At 43.7% G+C, this 16,760-nt stretch overlaps 1 protein-coding gene across 2 annotated transcripts; it reads right to left on the reverse strand.

Moving 5' to 3' along the window:
- Positions 1–148: 148 nt before the first annotated feature.
- Positions 149–16,728, reverse strand: ZC2HC1B (zinc finger C2HC-type containing 1B). Of its 2 annotated transcripts, none has more exons than XM_064649277.1 (7): positions 14,230–16,728; positions 14,005–14,066; positions 10,986–11,117; positions 4,832–4,950; positions 4,023–4,128; positions 3,134–3,212; positions 149–308 (listed from the first exon to the last, which is right to left on the reverse strand). In XM_064649277.1, the coding sequence occupies exons 3-7, from the start codon at positions 10,993–10,995 to the stop codon at positions 284–286; spliced, it is 339 nt and encodes a 112-aa protein (XP_064505347.1). In that variant the 5' UTR covers positions 10,996–11,117; positions 14,005–14,066; positions 14,230–16,728; the 3' UTR covers positions 149–283. The 2 variants fall into 2 exon arrangements, with proteins under 2 accessions (XP_064505347.1, XP_064505349.1); XM_064649279.1 differs by having other exon boundaries at positions 149–343.
- Positions 16,729–16,760: the final 32 nt, after the last annotated feature.

Below are 16,760 nucleotides of genomic sequence, written 5' to 3' on the forward strand. Positions count from 1 at the left end.
GCATTAGGGGAAAGGAAAAATAACATGGTACTGGATCTTTCTACATTTTGTTAAACCATTTAATGAACCCATGGTAATAGCAATCCCCTGCAGGCAATCATTTAATTAAATCTTGGCAACTAATACAAATACTCTCACAATCAGTGAATTTCAGTTTGCTTAGTTTATTGAACGTGGTAGCTGTAGAACTTCAGGCAGAAGTGGTACTGGAAAATTGTGTTGCTTGAGATCTTCCATAACGTGTTAGAAGAAAGCCTTAACACATCCTCGCCAACCAGCCACTCTATCTTCTGTTGTCCATTTGTGGTCTAAAAGCAGCAACAAGACATATACTTGCTATTTCCTATTATAGAAACAGTTTTTATATTTTACTCCATTTTATCTAAGAAAATTAAACCTCTATCCCTGGGAAGGTGATGGAGCAGCTCATCCTGAAAACCATTTCCAGGCAGATTAAGGATTTATTTACACCATTCAAAGCCAGTTTCTCACATCTGCTTTCTCAGCTAAAAAGTGCTCTTGAATAGCACTGAAACTGATCCTTTGCCTGCACAAAGTGCTCTGTAAAGCACCTGGCAAAGCTCAAATTCTACAGAAAATGCAGCAGCTGCCAACAGTCCAGCACCTGCAAGCTCACCCAAGCCAGGCCTTTCCACAGTTCCGCTGTGCTCTATTTTGGATGCCAGTGTGGATGCCTGTCCTGGGGACTGCTGGAGGCAATGGCTGTCCCAAGCCTCTGTAAACTGGCTGCAACTACAACCCCAGTGATACCTGGACTCGCCAGTATCCCTAGGGAAAAGAGGTGTCTCCTCCCCAAGCCTGCTAAGCCCCAGGTTTCAGAGTTCAGTGGCTAAACTTTTAAGAATGGTGATGGCATCAATAAGTCCCTGTTGCTGGTCTGCCAGACCCTGCATGGTAACCTTAAGAGTTATTATACTGTTAACATAGTCACAGGTACATAGTCACAGGTAATCTGGGGAGTGGAGAACACCAGATGAGACTACTGGGTACTGACAGCAGTTTTTCCTGCAGCTGGTAAAGTCATGGAGGTAGGTGGAGCTCATAATAGCACCATGCCCATTGCACTCTTCCCCACAACTGAAGGTACCAGGCACTGACCAGCAGCAATCAAGGACAGCAAAACTGCACATAGAAGACCCCTGCAATGACTTGGAATGTGAGACTCTGTTTTGTGCACATTTCTCTTCATCCCATGCTCCAAGCACTCTCACAAGCTCATCTCCCAGGCTCAAAATACCTTGCCAGCTATAAGGAATAATTCTTGGCTACATTTTCTGCTGGGATCTCATATTCTGCAGTTGTATACATGTCACAGGGGTGCAAGATGCTGATCACCTGAGCCATCCCCTGGAGCAATAGCACCACGACCACCTCAAACAGGAGCTGGAGGCCTTCTTGCTGCTCTGACATGGCTTTGCATGGCCCAAAACAGGAACCCCACTGACTGCATGGTCTGAGGAGCAGAAGCCCAAACATCATGTTCTGGGAAATTGTAAGAGCACAAGATCTGTCAGAGAGGTTTGCATTATCGAGCAGCAAATCCTCTCAAGATGCCTGTTACAGCAGAGCACAACCACTGCCTACCTGAGATAGGGCTGTTCCAAAAGAAAGAACATTTAATTCCAAAATTAATTTCTCAGCAGCCTACACTGGGGGCCTGAGGAGCTCCATAAAAGTTTCAGTACAACTAATTGCTTCAAATAATACAAAGAAGCTCATACTGCCAACACTGCAACAGGATATATTGAAAAACACCTGAAAGACAATGCTGTCATTGGTCACAGCCAGCATGGCTTCATGAGAGGAAAGTCCTGCTTATCAAACCTGAATTTCCTTTTATGACAAGGTAATGCACCTACTTGATCAAGGGAAGCCTGTTGATGTCATCTTTTTTGGATTTCAGTAAAGCTTTCAATACTGTCTCTCATGGGATCCTTCTGGTCTAAATGTTCAGCACACAGCGGGATAAACACATCATGTGGTGGGTAAGCAATTGGCTCACGGGTTGAGCACAGAGGGTAATATGAATGGGGTGACACCAGACTGGTGACCTGTCACTAGTGGGGGTACACAGGACTCCGTCTTGGGCCCTGTGCTCTTCAACGTCTCCATAAATGATTTGGATGCAGGACTGGAAGGGATACTGAGCAAGTTTGCAGATGACACAAAACTGGGAGGAGCTGTTGACTCTGTCAAAGGCAGGGAGGCCCTGCAGAGAGACCTTGACAAATCAGAGGACTGGGCAATCACCAACCATATGAAGTTTAACAGGAGAAAGTGCTGGATTCTGCACCTGGGACAGGGCAACCCTGGATGTACGTACAGACTGGGGAATGAGGTACTAGAAAGCAGTGCCATGGAAAGGAACCTGGGGGTCCTGGTCGATGGCAAGTTGAATATGAGTTAGCAGTGCCCTGGCAGCCAGGAGGGCCAAACGTGTCCTGGGGGGCATCAGGCAAAGCATTGCCAGCCAGGTGAGGGAGGGGATTGTCTCGCTCTGCTCTGCAGTGGTGCAGCCTCACCTTGAATATTGGGTGCAGTTTTGGGCAGCACAATATAAGAAAGATATTAAGCTGTTAGAGAGCATCCAAAGGAGGGCATGAAGATGGTGAAGGGCCTCGAGGGGAAGCTGTATGAGGAGCAGCTGAGGTCACTTGGCCTGTTCAGCTGGAGAAGAGAGACTGAGGGGAGACCTCGTTGCAGTCTACAGCTTCCTTGTGAGGGGAAGAGGAGGGGCAGGCACTGATCTCTTCTCTGTGGTGACCAGTGACAGGACCCAAGGGAATGGCTTGAAGTTGTGTCAGGGGAGGTTTAGGTTGGATATTAGAAAAATGTTCTTCACCCAGAGGGTGGTTGGGTGCTGGAACAGGCTCCCCAGGGAAGTGGTCACAGCACCAAGCCTGACAGCATTCAGGAAGTGTTTGGACAATGCTCTCAGGCACGTGGTGTGACTGTTGGGGATGGTCCTGTGCAAGGCCAGGAGTTGGACTTTGATGATCCTTGTGGGTCCCTTCCAACTCAGCATATTCTGTGCTTCTGTGATATGGTGTATCGCAAAAGCAATCAGGGTCCTTTTATGTGATAATGTCGAAATACAAAAAAAAATTCTTACCCAAACTTTCCTGAAGAATTTTTCCCAGTAGATACACCCCAACATTTTGCAGTTTTCTTCAGTATTTCTAAAGAGATCTCTGCAGATCATTATTTAAAAAAGTTATTGGCCATAAAACATGATAAACTACATAAATTCAACACAAACTCCAGAAATGTAGGGATCAAAGATACTGATACAAAGAGCAGTTTGTATTATCAGTCACATGTTATACTACAAATAACCTTTAAAACACTTTATAAAACATCTTCTAAACATAGACTTAGTATGAGTCATGATTAACCAGTAGCAATGGGGTCTAGAAAACACATTATATAGAGGGAACTGTTTTAGGGAAGTGGTGGTGTTACTTTTAAGGCTAAATCAACAAGGGCAAAGTCATATGGAACAAACAACATACTTCATACTTCAGCTAAATGGACCTAAGAAAAGGTAAAAATGATGGAATAAATCTTAAAATTGAAGATTAAAGGTTATGGAGTCCTTTATGGGGCAGAATAAACCTCAAACACAGACTGTATATTTTAGGTCTATAGAAATACTTCTGTTTGAGGACCTCTAAATGAAAACAATAAGGCCCTCCTGAGCACCCAAATGAAAACCTCTGGGCATACACTCCACACAATGGAGCAGGATAATGACCAGGAAAGCCATTCAATATCAACAACATCCACTTGGAAATTTTTGACCCTGTATGGAAATGAGTTTAGGTTTTCATGTCAAGACTTTAAAAAAAAAAACCACAAAAAGTCAAAATTTATAATTCAACATTATTCTATCAGAAAACTGGATTCCAAAGCCTATGATCTGCTTTAAAAATGCCTCGCTTACCTCAAATACATCAGAGTTTATTACAAGAAAGACATAAATATGACTAAATGAACTCTACCTAGGCTAGGTTTGTCTGTGTTGGCACCTTTTTGTACTCTCTCCAGAAGCGATAACACAGCAGGTGTTAATGTTGGAGTTTTCCTCTGAGTCAATGGCTGCTTGTCCTAGTAAAAGAAGATGCACAATCACCACTCAACACTAGCAAGGAACTTACGGGGCCCAGTGAAAACTCTCCAAATCGCTGTTGAAGCAGTGCTAGAAGGAACAGGAAAAAGGTCCACCCTCTCTCACTTGAAAGTCATTTTTCGTGCCCAAAATAGGTGAAAGAGTAATAATATTTTCAAATATCTTTAACAAAACAAACAAACAAACAAAACCCCAGTACTCTCCTAAAGGAACAGTTTACATTATTCTTTTTTCTATAACAAAACGAAATCTCACTTCAAGAGACTGATGATTACCTTCACTTTTCTGATCCCTCAAAGGGGCTCAGCCCTTTGGCCTTGTGTCTAAAGACAAGGGAACAGCAGACCTTCCAACAGCAGGGAGCCCTAATGGACAGGAAGAGCTTTCTCCGTGTATTGCAAAAGTTGCCAGTTTTCTGCTTCCCTACAGCAGAACCACCTGGAATTACCCTGGAATCCAATTGCAGAAGAGCCTGAGGAAATTACTGTCCCAACTTTTTCATACTGTCATACTCTGTCATTTTTTCATCAGACGAAGGGCTCCAGTTATGGGCAACTCCCAGTTGATATTCAGCATGTACCTTGTTTAAAGAGTTTTATATTAATATAGGTCTTTACTCACCATGAACTAAAGTTTGGCAAATCTCCCTCCAGGACCACCCAAATGTGACTGTGTACTTACCGAAGCCTGTCCAGTGGTCTTTGCAGCATGGTAGACAGTTTGTTCTTCAGAAAACTCCATGTGCCTCTGTGCTGCAGCCTCACGAAACCTCTGTGAGCAGTGTGGACACTGAATATAGTCTGACCATAAGAAAGGAACAGCTTGTGTCACAGTTTATACAGTACAGGAGAAAAATTGCCCTGCTTTCCTGGAGCACTCAAGATGCAGTTCAAAACCTGGCTCCACCAGCAGGTAACCATGATGAGTTCCCATCAGCTCCCAAAGTACATACCTTGGAGAACTACAAAAACTTTCTCTAGATAAACACTTGGTATCCTAAAATATGTGCTTATGGTATTAACCCAGCAAACAGTAATTGCTTTCAAAAATAAATCCCTGGAGATTAATAAAAGCAGATTTTATTATCTTTGTCCTATTCCTGGCCACCCCCAACCTCGTAATTAACAAGTCTGCAGGAACAGCATTATTCAAAAATTCCTAGCATAGACAAACCCAAAGATTTTAAGACTACTTTTGAAGACTGGTCATTAAGGTTGCTATTTTGTTGAGGTGGCAACAACATCGACTGAGGTAAGTTTGTGGTTGAGGGTTAGATAGACCTGTACAGAGAGTTCCTGAGCCCAGGGACTCCTGAGCAGCAGGCCAGAGCCCTGTCCTGCAGGACATGGAAGCTCTTGGAAACTCATCAGGCAAGGAGAGGGCATTGCCAGGAGGTTTAAATGGCTCCAGGGAGTGCGGTGCAGCAGTTGGTGCAGGCAGAGCTTGTAGGAGGGCACAGCCACCCTCCCAGCTCCTGAGGTAAACCCACCTCACCTGGTAGTTCTTCAACTGCCCAACTAGAATAGACCCAGAAATGGTGTACACACAGTCAAAAGCCATTGCTAGTAGGAGCGTGGCAACCCAGGCAGAGCTCCACAAGAAGCACGCAGCTTTACAGGTCTCTGGCAGCATGGAGTGTCTGAGCCTGGTGTTAAGTGCTGGAGGACAGCGGAAAAGACACCTGCATACAGTCTGAATTCATGGATGATCTGTTCTGCCTGGTGGCAGAGCTTAAAGAGGAGGTGGAGACGCTGAGGAGTATCAGAGAGTGTGAAAGAAAAATAAACTAGCGGAGTTGCATCCTTCCATCCCTGAGAGAAATGCAGCGAACGGAAGCTCAGCAAGTCAGAGGAGCCCTGCCCTCTTGCCATCAGGCAGAAGACATAAAAGGGGAGAGTGGAAACAAGTCCCTTCCTGGGGAGGTAGAAAAATCCTTTCCCGGCCTCCCTCACCTTTCCAGGAGCCCTTACAGAATAGGTATGAGGCCCTGGAATTTGAGGCAGATGACAGTGAAGAAGAACGTCTTTCTGGGGGGATCTCCTAGATCAGTGCAGTCAACCAGACAGACTACAGCTACAGGTATTAAGAAAAAAAGAAGGGTAGTTGTAGGCGGTGACTCACTTTTGAGGAGAACTGTTGGTCCTGTATGCTGATCAGACCCATCCCACAGAGAAGTCTGCTGTTTCCCTGGGGTTCAGGTAAGGGATATTACAAGGAGACTCCCTGGAATAATTCATCCCTCTGATTATTACTGGTTGTCCAGGCTGGCAGCAATAAGGTTGATAAGAAGGGTACTAGGGTAATCAAAAAGGACTTCAAGGCACTGGGCTGCCTGGTTGAAGGGACAGGAACACATGTGGCATTCTCCTCAGTTTCTTAGGTAGCAGGGATGAATGCTGAAAAGGAACAGGAAAACCCACACGATCAACAAGTAGCTTAAAGACTGGTGCCATCAGTGGAACTTTGTTTTTTCTTATCATGGGGCTATTTGTATGGCACCAGGCCTGCTGGAGACAGATGGGTTTCACCTGCCTAAAAGGGAAAAAAGGAATCAATGCAGTATGGGTAACAAACAGGAGAAACTGGTAGCCATGGTGCAGCAGGAAAAATACGACATAGTTGCCATCACAGAAGTGTGGTGGAATGACTCGCATGACTGGAGTGCTGCAATGGATGGTTATAAGATCTTCACAAGGGACAGGAGAAGAAGGAGAGACTGTGGGGTGGCTCTGTACATTAGGAAGTGTTTTGACTGGATAGAGCTTGAGGAAAGGACAATGAGGTTGAGTTCCTATGGGTGAGAATCAGGGGGAAGGCTAGCAAGGCACGTATCCTGGTGGAAGTCTGTTATAAACCACCCAACCAGTATGAAGAGGTGGATGAACTGCTCTATAAGCAGCTGGCTGATATTTCACAATCACCAGCTTGTGGGAGACTTTAACCTGCTGGAAACTCAGCACAGCAGAGAGGAGGCAGTCTGGGAGGTTCCTGGAGTATGTGGAAGACAACTTCCAGTTGCAGCTGGGGGTGAGCCTACTGGGGGTGAGGCCCTGCTAGACCTGATGTTTACAAACAGTGAAGGGCTGGTGTGACATGTGGTGGGTGGTCAGAGGCGATCTTGGGCACGGCAACCACGATATCATAATTTTCAATAACTGGTGAAGTAAGGAGGGGCGTCAACAAAACCTCTGCCCAGGATTTCTGGAGGGCAGACATTGGCCTATTGAGGACACTGGTTTAGAGAGTCTCTGGAGAAGCAATCATTAAAAACAAAGGGGTCCAGGAAGGCTGGACATGCTTTAAGAAAGAAATCTTGAAGGCACAGGAGCAGGCTGTCCCTGTGTGCCAAAAGACAAGTCGGCAGGGAAGATCAGCCTGGCTGAGCACAGAGTTTTTGCAGGAACACAGGGAAAAAAAGAGGGTGTATTACCTTTGGAAAAAGGGGCAGGCAACTCAGAAAGTGTTTAAGGATGTCGTTAGGTCATGTAGAGAGAAGATTAGAAAGGCAAAAGCTCAGTTAGAACTTAACCTGGCCACTTGTGTTTTTATAAATACATTAATAACAAAGGGAGGGCCAAGGAAAACTTTCATTCTTTATTGGAGCTGGGTGGAATATAGCCATCAAAGATGAGGAACAGGCGGAGGTACTTAAGACCTTCTTTGCCTCAGTCTTCAGCAGTAAGACCGGTTATCCCCTGGCCCCCTGCTGGTAAGCAGGGACGGGAAGCAGAATGGATACCCCATAATCCAGGAGGAAGTAGTTTGTGACCTGCTGAGCCACTTAGATGCTCATGAGTCTGTAGGACCAGATGAGATTCATCCTAGGGTGAGGGAGCTGGAAGAAGCAGTCTCCATCATTTATCATCAATCCTGGCTAAACAGGGAGGTCCCAGAAAACTGGAGGTTGGCTAATGTGATGCCCATCCCCAAGAGTGCCCAGAAGGAGGATGTGGGGAAGTACAGACCTTTCAGCCTGACCTTGGTGCTGGAGGAGGTTATGGAGGAGATCATCTTCAGTACCATCACACAGCACGTACAAGACAACCAAGGGATCAGACCCAGCTCGCACAGGTGTAGAAAAATCAGGTCCTGCCTGACCAACCTGATCTACTTTTATGGCCGGGTGACCCACATGGTGGATGAGGGAATGGTTGAGGATGTAGTCTACCTAGACTTCAGCAAAGCCTTTGACACCATTTCCCACAGCATACTCCTGGAAAAGCTGACAGCCCACAGCTTGGACACGAGCACTCTCTGCCAGGTTAAGAACTGGCTGCATGGCTGGGCCCAGAGAGTGCTGGGGAATGGTGCCATGTGTGAATGACCCACTGGCATTCAGTCACAAGTGGTGTCCCCAGGGGATCAGTGTTGGGCTCAGTCCTGTATAATATCTTTACTGATGATCTGTATGAGGGGATAGAATTTACCCATAGTAAATTTGTGGATGGCACCAAGCTGGGTCAGAGTGTTGATCTGCTGGAGGGTAGGAAGGCTCTACACAGGGATCTGGATAGGCTGGATCAATGGGATGAGACCAATGGTATGAGTTTCAACAAGACCAAGTGCCAGGTCCTGCACTTTGGCTGCAACAACCCCATGCAGCACTACGGGCTGGAGGAAGTGTGGTTGGAAAGTGGCCACGTGGAAAAGGACCTGGGGGTGCTGGTCAACAGCCAGCCAAGAGGGTCAATGACATCCTGGCCTGTATCAGCAATGTTGTGGCCAGCAGGACCAGGGAAGTGATTCTTCCCTTGTACTCAACACTGGTGATGCCACACCTCAAATCCTGTGTTCAGTTTTGGGCCTCTCACTTCAGGAAGGACATTGAGGTGTTGGAGTGTGTCCAGAGAAGGGCAACAGAGCTGGTGAACAGAATGGAGCACAAGTCCTGTGAGGAGCAGCTGAGGGTGAGGGGGTTGTTTAGCCTGAAGAAAAGGGGCTCAAGGAAGACCTTATTGGTCTCTACAACTACATGAAAGGAGATTGTAGCCAGGTGGGGGTCAGCCTCTTCTCCCAGGCAGCGAGGGACAGGACAAAAGGATATTATTTAAGCTGCACCAGGGAAGGTTTAGGTTGGACATTAGGAAGAATTTCTTCACAGGAAGGGTAATTAGATGCTGGAATGGACTGCCCAGAGAGGTGGTGGGTCACCTGGAGGCATTTAACTGGATGTGGCACTTAATGCCATGGTCTAATTGACATGGTGGTGTTGGGTCATAGGTTGGACTCTCTGATCTCAGTCTTTTAAAACCCAATTCATTCTGTGATTCTGTGATTTAGCAAACCACTGCTGAAGAAGTTGTGCCCCACCAGCCAAGGCACATCTAAGAGCCAGGTTTCTGAGTGTGAAGCAGCATTGTGAAGAAGTCATGTTTTCTAAAGTCTTTTCTGACAGTTTTACAGTCCTGATTCTACTAAAAGCTATTCAGGGACACATGGCTGGTGCAGTACAACTCATTTCAATGAACAGTGTTCAGAGTCAGCACACTCACAATTCAGCCATCACATTGCCCTTGCCATTCCCAGACCCTTTCTCCCTGTCCAGTGCCTTTTACAAAAGAAGTTCAAGTGTCCTTATCCTAATACTAAGGATATAGCAGCTTTAGAAACCCTTTCTCTCTGTAATAATACAGAAAAATTGGTGCAAGCAGCCATCAAAAGCCAGCTCCAGATCAGCATCATGGGCATAATGGTTGTGAACACAGATGCCTGGCTTCAGGGGGCTGGTAGGGGCACCTGGAACTTCAGGGGAAAATGGGGAGGTTTTGGGCTCTGTTTGGAGAAGGATGAGAGGAAAAGGGAATATCTCTCTCCTTCCCAAAATCCATGTACTTTCTCTCCAGTCCTGTAATATGGGAATATATAGTCCTGTACTATAGGATATACATCCTCACTAGGCCACTCAGCAACTTGCCCTCCCTAAAAAGCAGTTATTTACTTCCTTTCTCCACAACTACTGCTGCTCTTGCAGAACTTGGATTCCTCCAATAAGGAGAACGAAAGGGAGAGTCTGTTCTTAGAGTTGGTAAAGTTAGACAAGAAATAACAGAGTCCTTAAAGAATTCAGCCGTGGAAATTCAGAGAGAAGTTTGACCCCAATCAAGGAAGGAAGAGGAGTCCTGCTGCTTATACTGCATCACCATCATCTAGGAGAGTAGAGAGGCTGGAATCATGGCAGATGCTTTTGCTATCAGTAATGAATTCCTACTCTGGAAGTGAGCCCAGAGAGCCCCCCGTCCCCCTCCTGCTCTCTGCCTTTCTAATGCAGGCAGGACTCCACTGAGACCCTTTCCAAGATTGCTCCCACATTTTATAAATCACATTATCATGATATATTGGCTGTATGTACATCATTTTGGATCTGTAACTTGTAATACAGTGAGCTTTGTGCAGAGACCAAACCTGGTATTTGTAGTAAACCAGACTTGTCTTTTGCTAAATGACTTCCCCTGACTGCACAGCTGGGTGGGGAAGGAGACAGTGGAAAAGCCACCACGTGGGAGTGGGGAAGCCTGTGTGCAGTACAGTTGTTTTGAATGGTGAGAGGATGTATTTCACCCTCTGTTATAGTTGTAGTACAGCTATCCGGACTCTCCTCCCAAAGTGTTAATATCAAATCCCAAGCTTGCTACCTTTAAACTTAAGAGGTACAGTTAGTTTTCTCTTCCTCCTCACTGCCTCTGCTTTGCACTCCTACACAATTATGGAGGGAATTAATGTTCACACTGTGTTGTACCAGGGGTGCAAAACTGAAGCCCATCTGTGGTTAATAAGAGGTAACTGCTTTACCAAAGATCAGTCCAAGAACAGCAACAATATAAAGTAGACCACAAACCTGGATTCATTCTTGGCGGGGGAGGAGGTGGAAGAGGGTGGCCCTCCTTCAGAGCTTTTGTGACCTGCTTGGCTGATTGAAAAATATTAACAAAATCCTCTGCTTCCAGTTAGATTTTTTCCCTAGCTGTTTCTGTAATGGAAATAAGAGAAGACACAAACCATACTTCTCTTGAGCGAGGGTTCTTCCTTTCTGAGGGAAAGAAAAAGCATTACAAAAAAAAGAAATTTGCTTTTTTTTGAAAGGCATAGGAAAGCTGATTTAGACCTTCACTGTCTATTGACAGCACCAGAAGATGGATAAAAGAACAATGCACTTCAACAGAACACCCTGGTCATGGCAAACCAAAGAGTACTTAAGAGGGAATAGAAAAGACATTATGATCAACACCTTCCCCTCTCCACTTGTCACATTCTTCTTGCTTTAAACCTTTGCACACTTCTGTTTCTTTCCACAACTGATTTTAAAGGACATTTTACAACAGCAGTCTGCATGGATACCAAATCAGCAATGATTTGGCATGTCTGGGTAAAATAATACATATGCATATCCATGTGTATTCCTCTCCTCCCCAACAAATATACTTCTTCCAATAAAAGCTAAAGCATCTTTTCCTCCATCTCTGTAAATAAGTTCAATTTAAATACATTTTTAAACCCTTCAGTTCAATAGCAGTGAATCTCTGTAACTTAAGGGGCTACTGACAGCTCTCAGGTTCAACATGGGGCATTCATGCATCAACCATCTTGGATCATGCTCTCTTTCAGATTTAGGTGAAAATGAAGCTGTTAGACTCTCACATTGTCTTTAAAAGGCATATTTTAACGTTTTTTAGAAGAGCAGAGACACTTACATAGCCATGGTAGTCATGACACCTACTGATTTGGCTTCTCAACAGAGAAATATTCCCAAACACTAGCAGCACAGGGAGGGGGAGGAAAGAATTTGGCACCCGGTCAAGCACATATGTGAGACTCATCCGTAACATCCAGGCTTTGTCCTTGGAGGAAACAATAGTGTTACTGAATGAAAGACTTCATATGGAGATAACACACACACTTCAATTTTAACTATAGCTTTTGTGGGGCCTGCTTCTTAACAGTGATGATTTCTGTTCCCTGCAGTCTCTGTTTCAAAATGCTGAAGGGCTTGCACTTTCCATTGAAGGTTTTCTTGCACATTGGATCATGTCTCAGCTGGGATCCAAAGAAAAACATTTTTTAATGGGTTGGAGTCATGCTTTGTTAAGGATGCTTCCTTATTCAGGCTTTGAAATTACTTATACTCAGGAGCAGGGAGCTGCAGCAGTATTTATTTTGGGTTCAGTTTAACTCCTGAAGGAGTTCATCAAAACTTAAAAAGATGTCTAAGTACAGCTGCAGTTCAACACAAATAAGAAATAGAAGCCATTTCCAGTTGGTTCTGCTCAGGGACATGCTGGAGGCCAGTACAAATAATGACTTGCAGAAAAGAACAAACTGGGTCTGTGAACAGGAGCTCTCCTGTTAGACTCCTTCACCACACCTGGTTTTCTTTCTCTTTTCTTGGTTAAGAGGGAGAACAGTCTGACCCTATTCAAGTGGCCAAGATTTACATTATTAGTTCTCTGAGTTTAGATAAGTATTTCAGAGTGGGGGCTCCTCTGACAAATAGCAGTGCTTGTTAGAGCACTGGACCACCACTGAAATAGCCACAGCCCCAGGCTGAATCGGAGCAGCTGCTTACCAGCACCCATAACCTGACAGCACAGAAGGAAAACTAGGGATAGCACCTGCAGCTGGAAGCTGGGAAATTTTAGGTAGATAGCTATCTAGTGCCAAATTTTAGCATCAACTTCACTTTTCTTTTTTTTTTTACTTATTAAGTAGCTGCCTGAGCAAGGCGTTTTGGTTGCAGCTCAGCTAGACCAAAAAACAACTCATTCTACTTCAACACATTTTGAAATTCTCATTTCCCTTTGAACCTTTTACTCATGTGCTTCAGGTCCTTCTCTGTTTCTAGTCATTTTTCACAGCAAACTTAAGAGGAATATTGCTCTGCAGGACCAAAAGAGCAGCAAATACCTATGCCTTGCCCACGAAGGAGCATAGCAGTCCTGCATCACTGGGGCACAGAGAGCCACTATAAGACTTGTGTTTCACACTAGTCACAGTGACAGGAAACTTCTCATCCCTCCCAAAACATAGATGTATCTCTTTTCAAACTGCTTTGCTAAATTAAAACCATTCTGTTCTTCCTGTACCTGATCTGAGATACCAAACATGAAACGACCAATGCATAGTTGCACATTTGTCTTGGCGCTCCACAGTCACTCAGATTCAAATGTATTGTTCTTGGATTTTTTTTTCTTAAATCAGTTTTCAGTACTATTGTAGGGCTGATCTGATCTACCACAGAGACACAGGATCAGTAACACAAACTGAGGAGCAGAGGGGTGCATGCAGAGCCCCACCCCTTACAGAAAAAATGTGCAGTTGGGTGGTGCCAGGCAAACTGTGCAGACACCCATTCAGTTTGTAATCCAGGGATCAGGGAGGTCAAGGGGAATCTTTTCATTCACTTCAGCAGGCTTTGGAACAGAGCCTGGTGCCCACATTATGCTGTCAAAGGGACTACTTATCAGATGGTTTATTAGTCTATTTTTCCCAAGAAGCCTCAAATAACAAATTCACCCTAAAAACCTGGAACAAATAGGAAGCTTCAGGTTAGTAATTTACGCCTCACCAAGAGAAAATACATCATTTTAAATTCAATATACAGGACATTTTTGGACATGGTTTTGGACAAGAAGGTAAATTAAGATAGCACAAGGCTGAAGATGAAGTCACAATATTTCTGTGCACATTGATTAATTCTCTAATCAAGTTCACTAATGAAAGCAGTTACTAGATAATTTGCTGTTTTAAATGTGTTCAACCCTCTTCTCTACTAGCAGTCACCTCCTCCTTCCCCAGTACTCACTACCCCTTTCAGCTAAATGCATTGACATTCCCATTAAAATAAAAGATTTTCGTTTTACCAGAACATCTTGTTCAGAATGTTTTCCACAGGTTGTAGGAGCCAGATCTTGACTTCAGGCAGCTGTGTAAAATGCAAACCATGCAAGAGTCTGTTACACAGTACAGGACAGCTTGACTATAGCAGAGTTGGCACTTGGACTGAGCCCTGGCTGAAACAGTACTTCATTGTCAGAAAGGGACATCTCCATAGAATCACAGAATATCCTGAATTGGAAAGGACTCACAAGGATTATCGAATCCAACCCTCCAGTTCCATGCCAGGGTTCCCTTTTGCAGAACTCCTTAGTTATCCCATTCCTACTAAGCACAAGCTCTCCTTTACTACGATGGGCAGCATTCTGTTTTCCACATGACTGCTTAGGTATGTGCTTTCACAATGACATCACGGTTGGCTGAGGAGATGATGGAACAGTACCTAAGTTCATTGCTCCCTAAATTCAGGGAAGGGGGCTGGGAAGCAAGAACAGGCGATCTGCACCCAGATTTATTCTATTTTGTTTGGAAGTCAGCAGGAGCTAATGACACCCTGTAATGGCTCAGGCTGAACTGTTGCTATTTCGGAAGGTAGAAAGTGCCATGCAGTGTGTGACATTATCTTCATTATTAAGGCGGAACATTTCCATGATATGCTAAACACCATTCCAAGATGATCTTACTTTGTAGATGTCAATTTTTTGGGGATGTTTGGTTTTAAATCAGTAATTTTTTTTAAAAAATAGATGTTAAAGTTACATGGAAAGTAGTTCTAGGCCCCTCTGACACCAAAGGCAGTCACATACTCTCATTTCAGAGCAGGGATGTGACTTTTATTAAACAGAAACAGCCCTTAGGAAAACCTGAATAACACAGTCCTTTTCATTAGATTGGTAACCCTACAGAGGTACTTCTCTGAATTAACTTCTGTAAGGACTTCTCATTTAACTGTTCCTTACCTGCTCTTGCTAAAACAAAAGAAATCCTTGTCTTGCTAAAGCAGATGAGTGACTGCTTTTGTTTCTTACCTTTTCCTTAGGACTTTAACATACTCCAAGGCACAGAGTTAATGTTACTACAGTGTTTCATTGATTACAAGTGCAGAGGAACAAAGTAATTCTATAACTTTCAAACAAAGGCTATAGAAAAAGTCAAAAATGTCTTTCCCCTTTTGTTCCCAATCAACAGCTGTGTCTGTCTTCCTCTGGCTCCCCCACCTCTTTATTCTTTCTCACCCCCTCAAGGTTTTGACTGATAGAGGAGCTTTTTTTTTTTTTTTTAGAAAAAAAGGACTTTGGGTACAAGCACAGTATCATTGAATCAGCAATGAGAAATCTAGCAAAGAACACATGCACCGTCCTTTTTGGTAAATCAGAAAATCACATTCCACCCAAACAACTGAACAGCATCTGTTACTCACTTGTTCCATTTAACTTCTTTCCTGGTATCTGACTCATCTCAACAGAATTGCTTCTCAGATTTCCTTTTCTGTGTTGTTGTCAGGAGTCACGAGTACTAGGTGGTCAGTATTTGTTACTCAAAACCTCACCATTCAAGTTACCACACAATCAGCTATTACATTAGCTATTACGACATGGGCAGACCCTGCTTAAGCTTGTGAAACACATGAAAACTAGTACAGGTAAGGGAAACTAGCTAAAGGAAAACTCTGAAACTTTTTCCTAATCTTATAGATGATTTCTACTGATTCAGTTAACACAGACAATTCTAGAAAACAAAGGCTTAATCTACATGTGCATACAAAGGCTTAATCTAGGTGTGCATTGACACTTTAGTTTTCTGAGCAGTGATTAAGAGACTTGTAGACTCAAATACCTCTTTATTCCCTTCTCCAAAATTATCTTACTTTACCAATTTATTATAAAAGTCTCCCTCCAGTAAAACCAAGTACTTTGAATTGTTTCTGTACATTAAACAGCCTCATCAGTCCCTCTGCAAGCTTGTCTCCATTTAGTATTCACAAAACTATTTAAGGAATATTTCAGATGCTTCGAATTCAACAGTAGTCAGGCCACTCCACTGATGCGTTGGTTCCTTACAGTAAAATGGTTAACTTTTCACCTAAAGGCAGAAGACTGCTCAGTCTGTAGCCTAAGGACCTAGACCTGAGGGTTTCTTATTAATACATAAGGATTTATGACTGACTACTAATACTATTAATTTCATTCACACATAATGGACTGGTCACTATCAAGATAACTAATGTGCACAGTACAAACATTTCAGATCATACCAAGCCTCAATTCTGGCCGTCTGCTCACCTTCAAAAATTTGTGGTGGGTCTTGAGCTTGTATTTCAATGAAACCAAACTGAATGCAAGACCTGAGGAATAGTATTTCAGGAAAATCAAGACCATGACTATCTACAACATTTTTCTAATTATCTCCTGTTTTGTTTGTCACACTACTCAGAGTGAATACTTTCAGCAAAGCCAATTCCAATAGCAAGTCTAAGGGGTCACTGACTACTCTAACTGCAACACTTGTTGAAACAGATTTTATTTGCCATGAAACATAAAAGTCAGGTTAGGTAACAGGGATGTCTAGCTACACAAGGGCTTTTCAGACACCTCTGCTTAGGAAAGGTTATTCTACAGCTTTTGTAATAGTACCAAAACAACAAATAACCTACCCAGAAAAGAACCAAGGAGGAGTGGGTGAAAACTCCTTGACTTACAAAACTGTGCTATATCAAGGCACTATATTCAACCATCAGTATAAGGGAGAGAAGACATAAATGAAAATATTGCTATGTAAAATG

This window comes from Pseudopipra pipra, chromosome 3 (assembly GCF_036250125.1).
Source record: "Pseudopipra pipra isolate bDixPip1 chromosome 3, bDixPip1.hap1, whole genome shotgun sequence".
Classification (NCBI taxonomy): domain Eukaryota; kingdom Metazoa; phylum Chordata; class Aves; order Passeriformes; family Pipridae; genus Pseudopipra; species Pseudopipra pipra.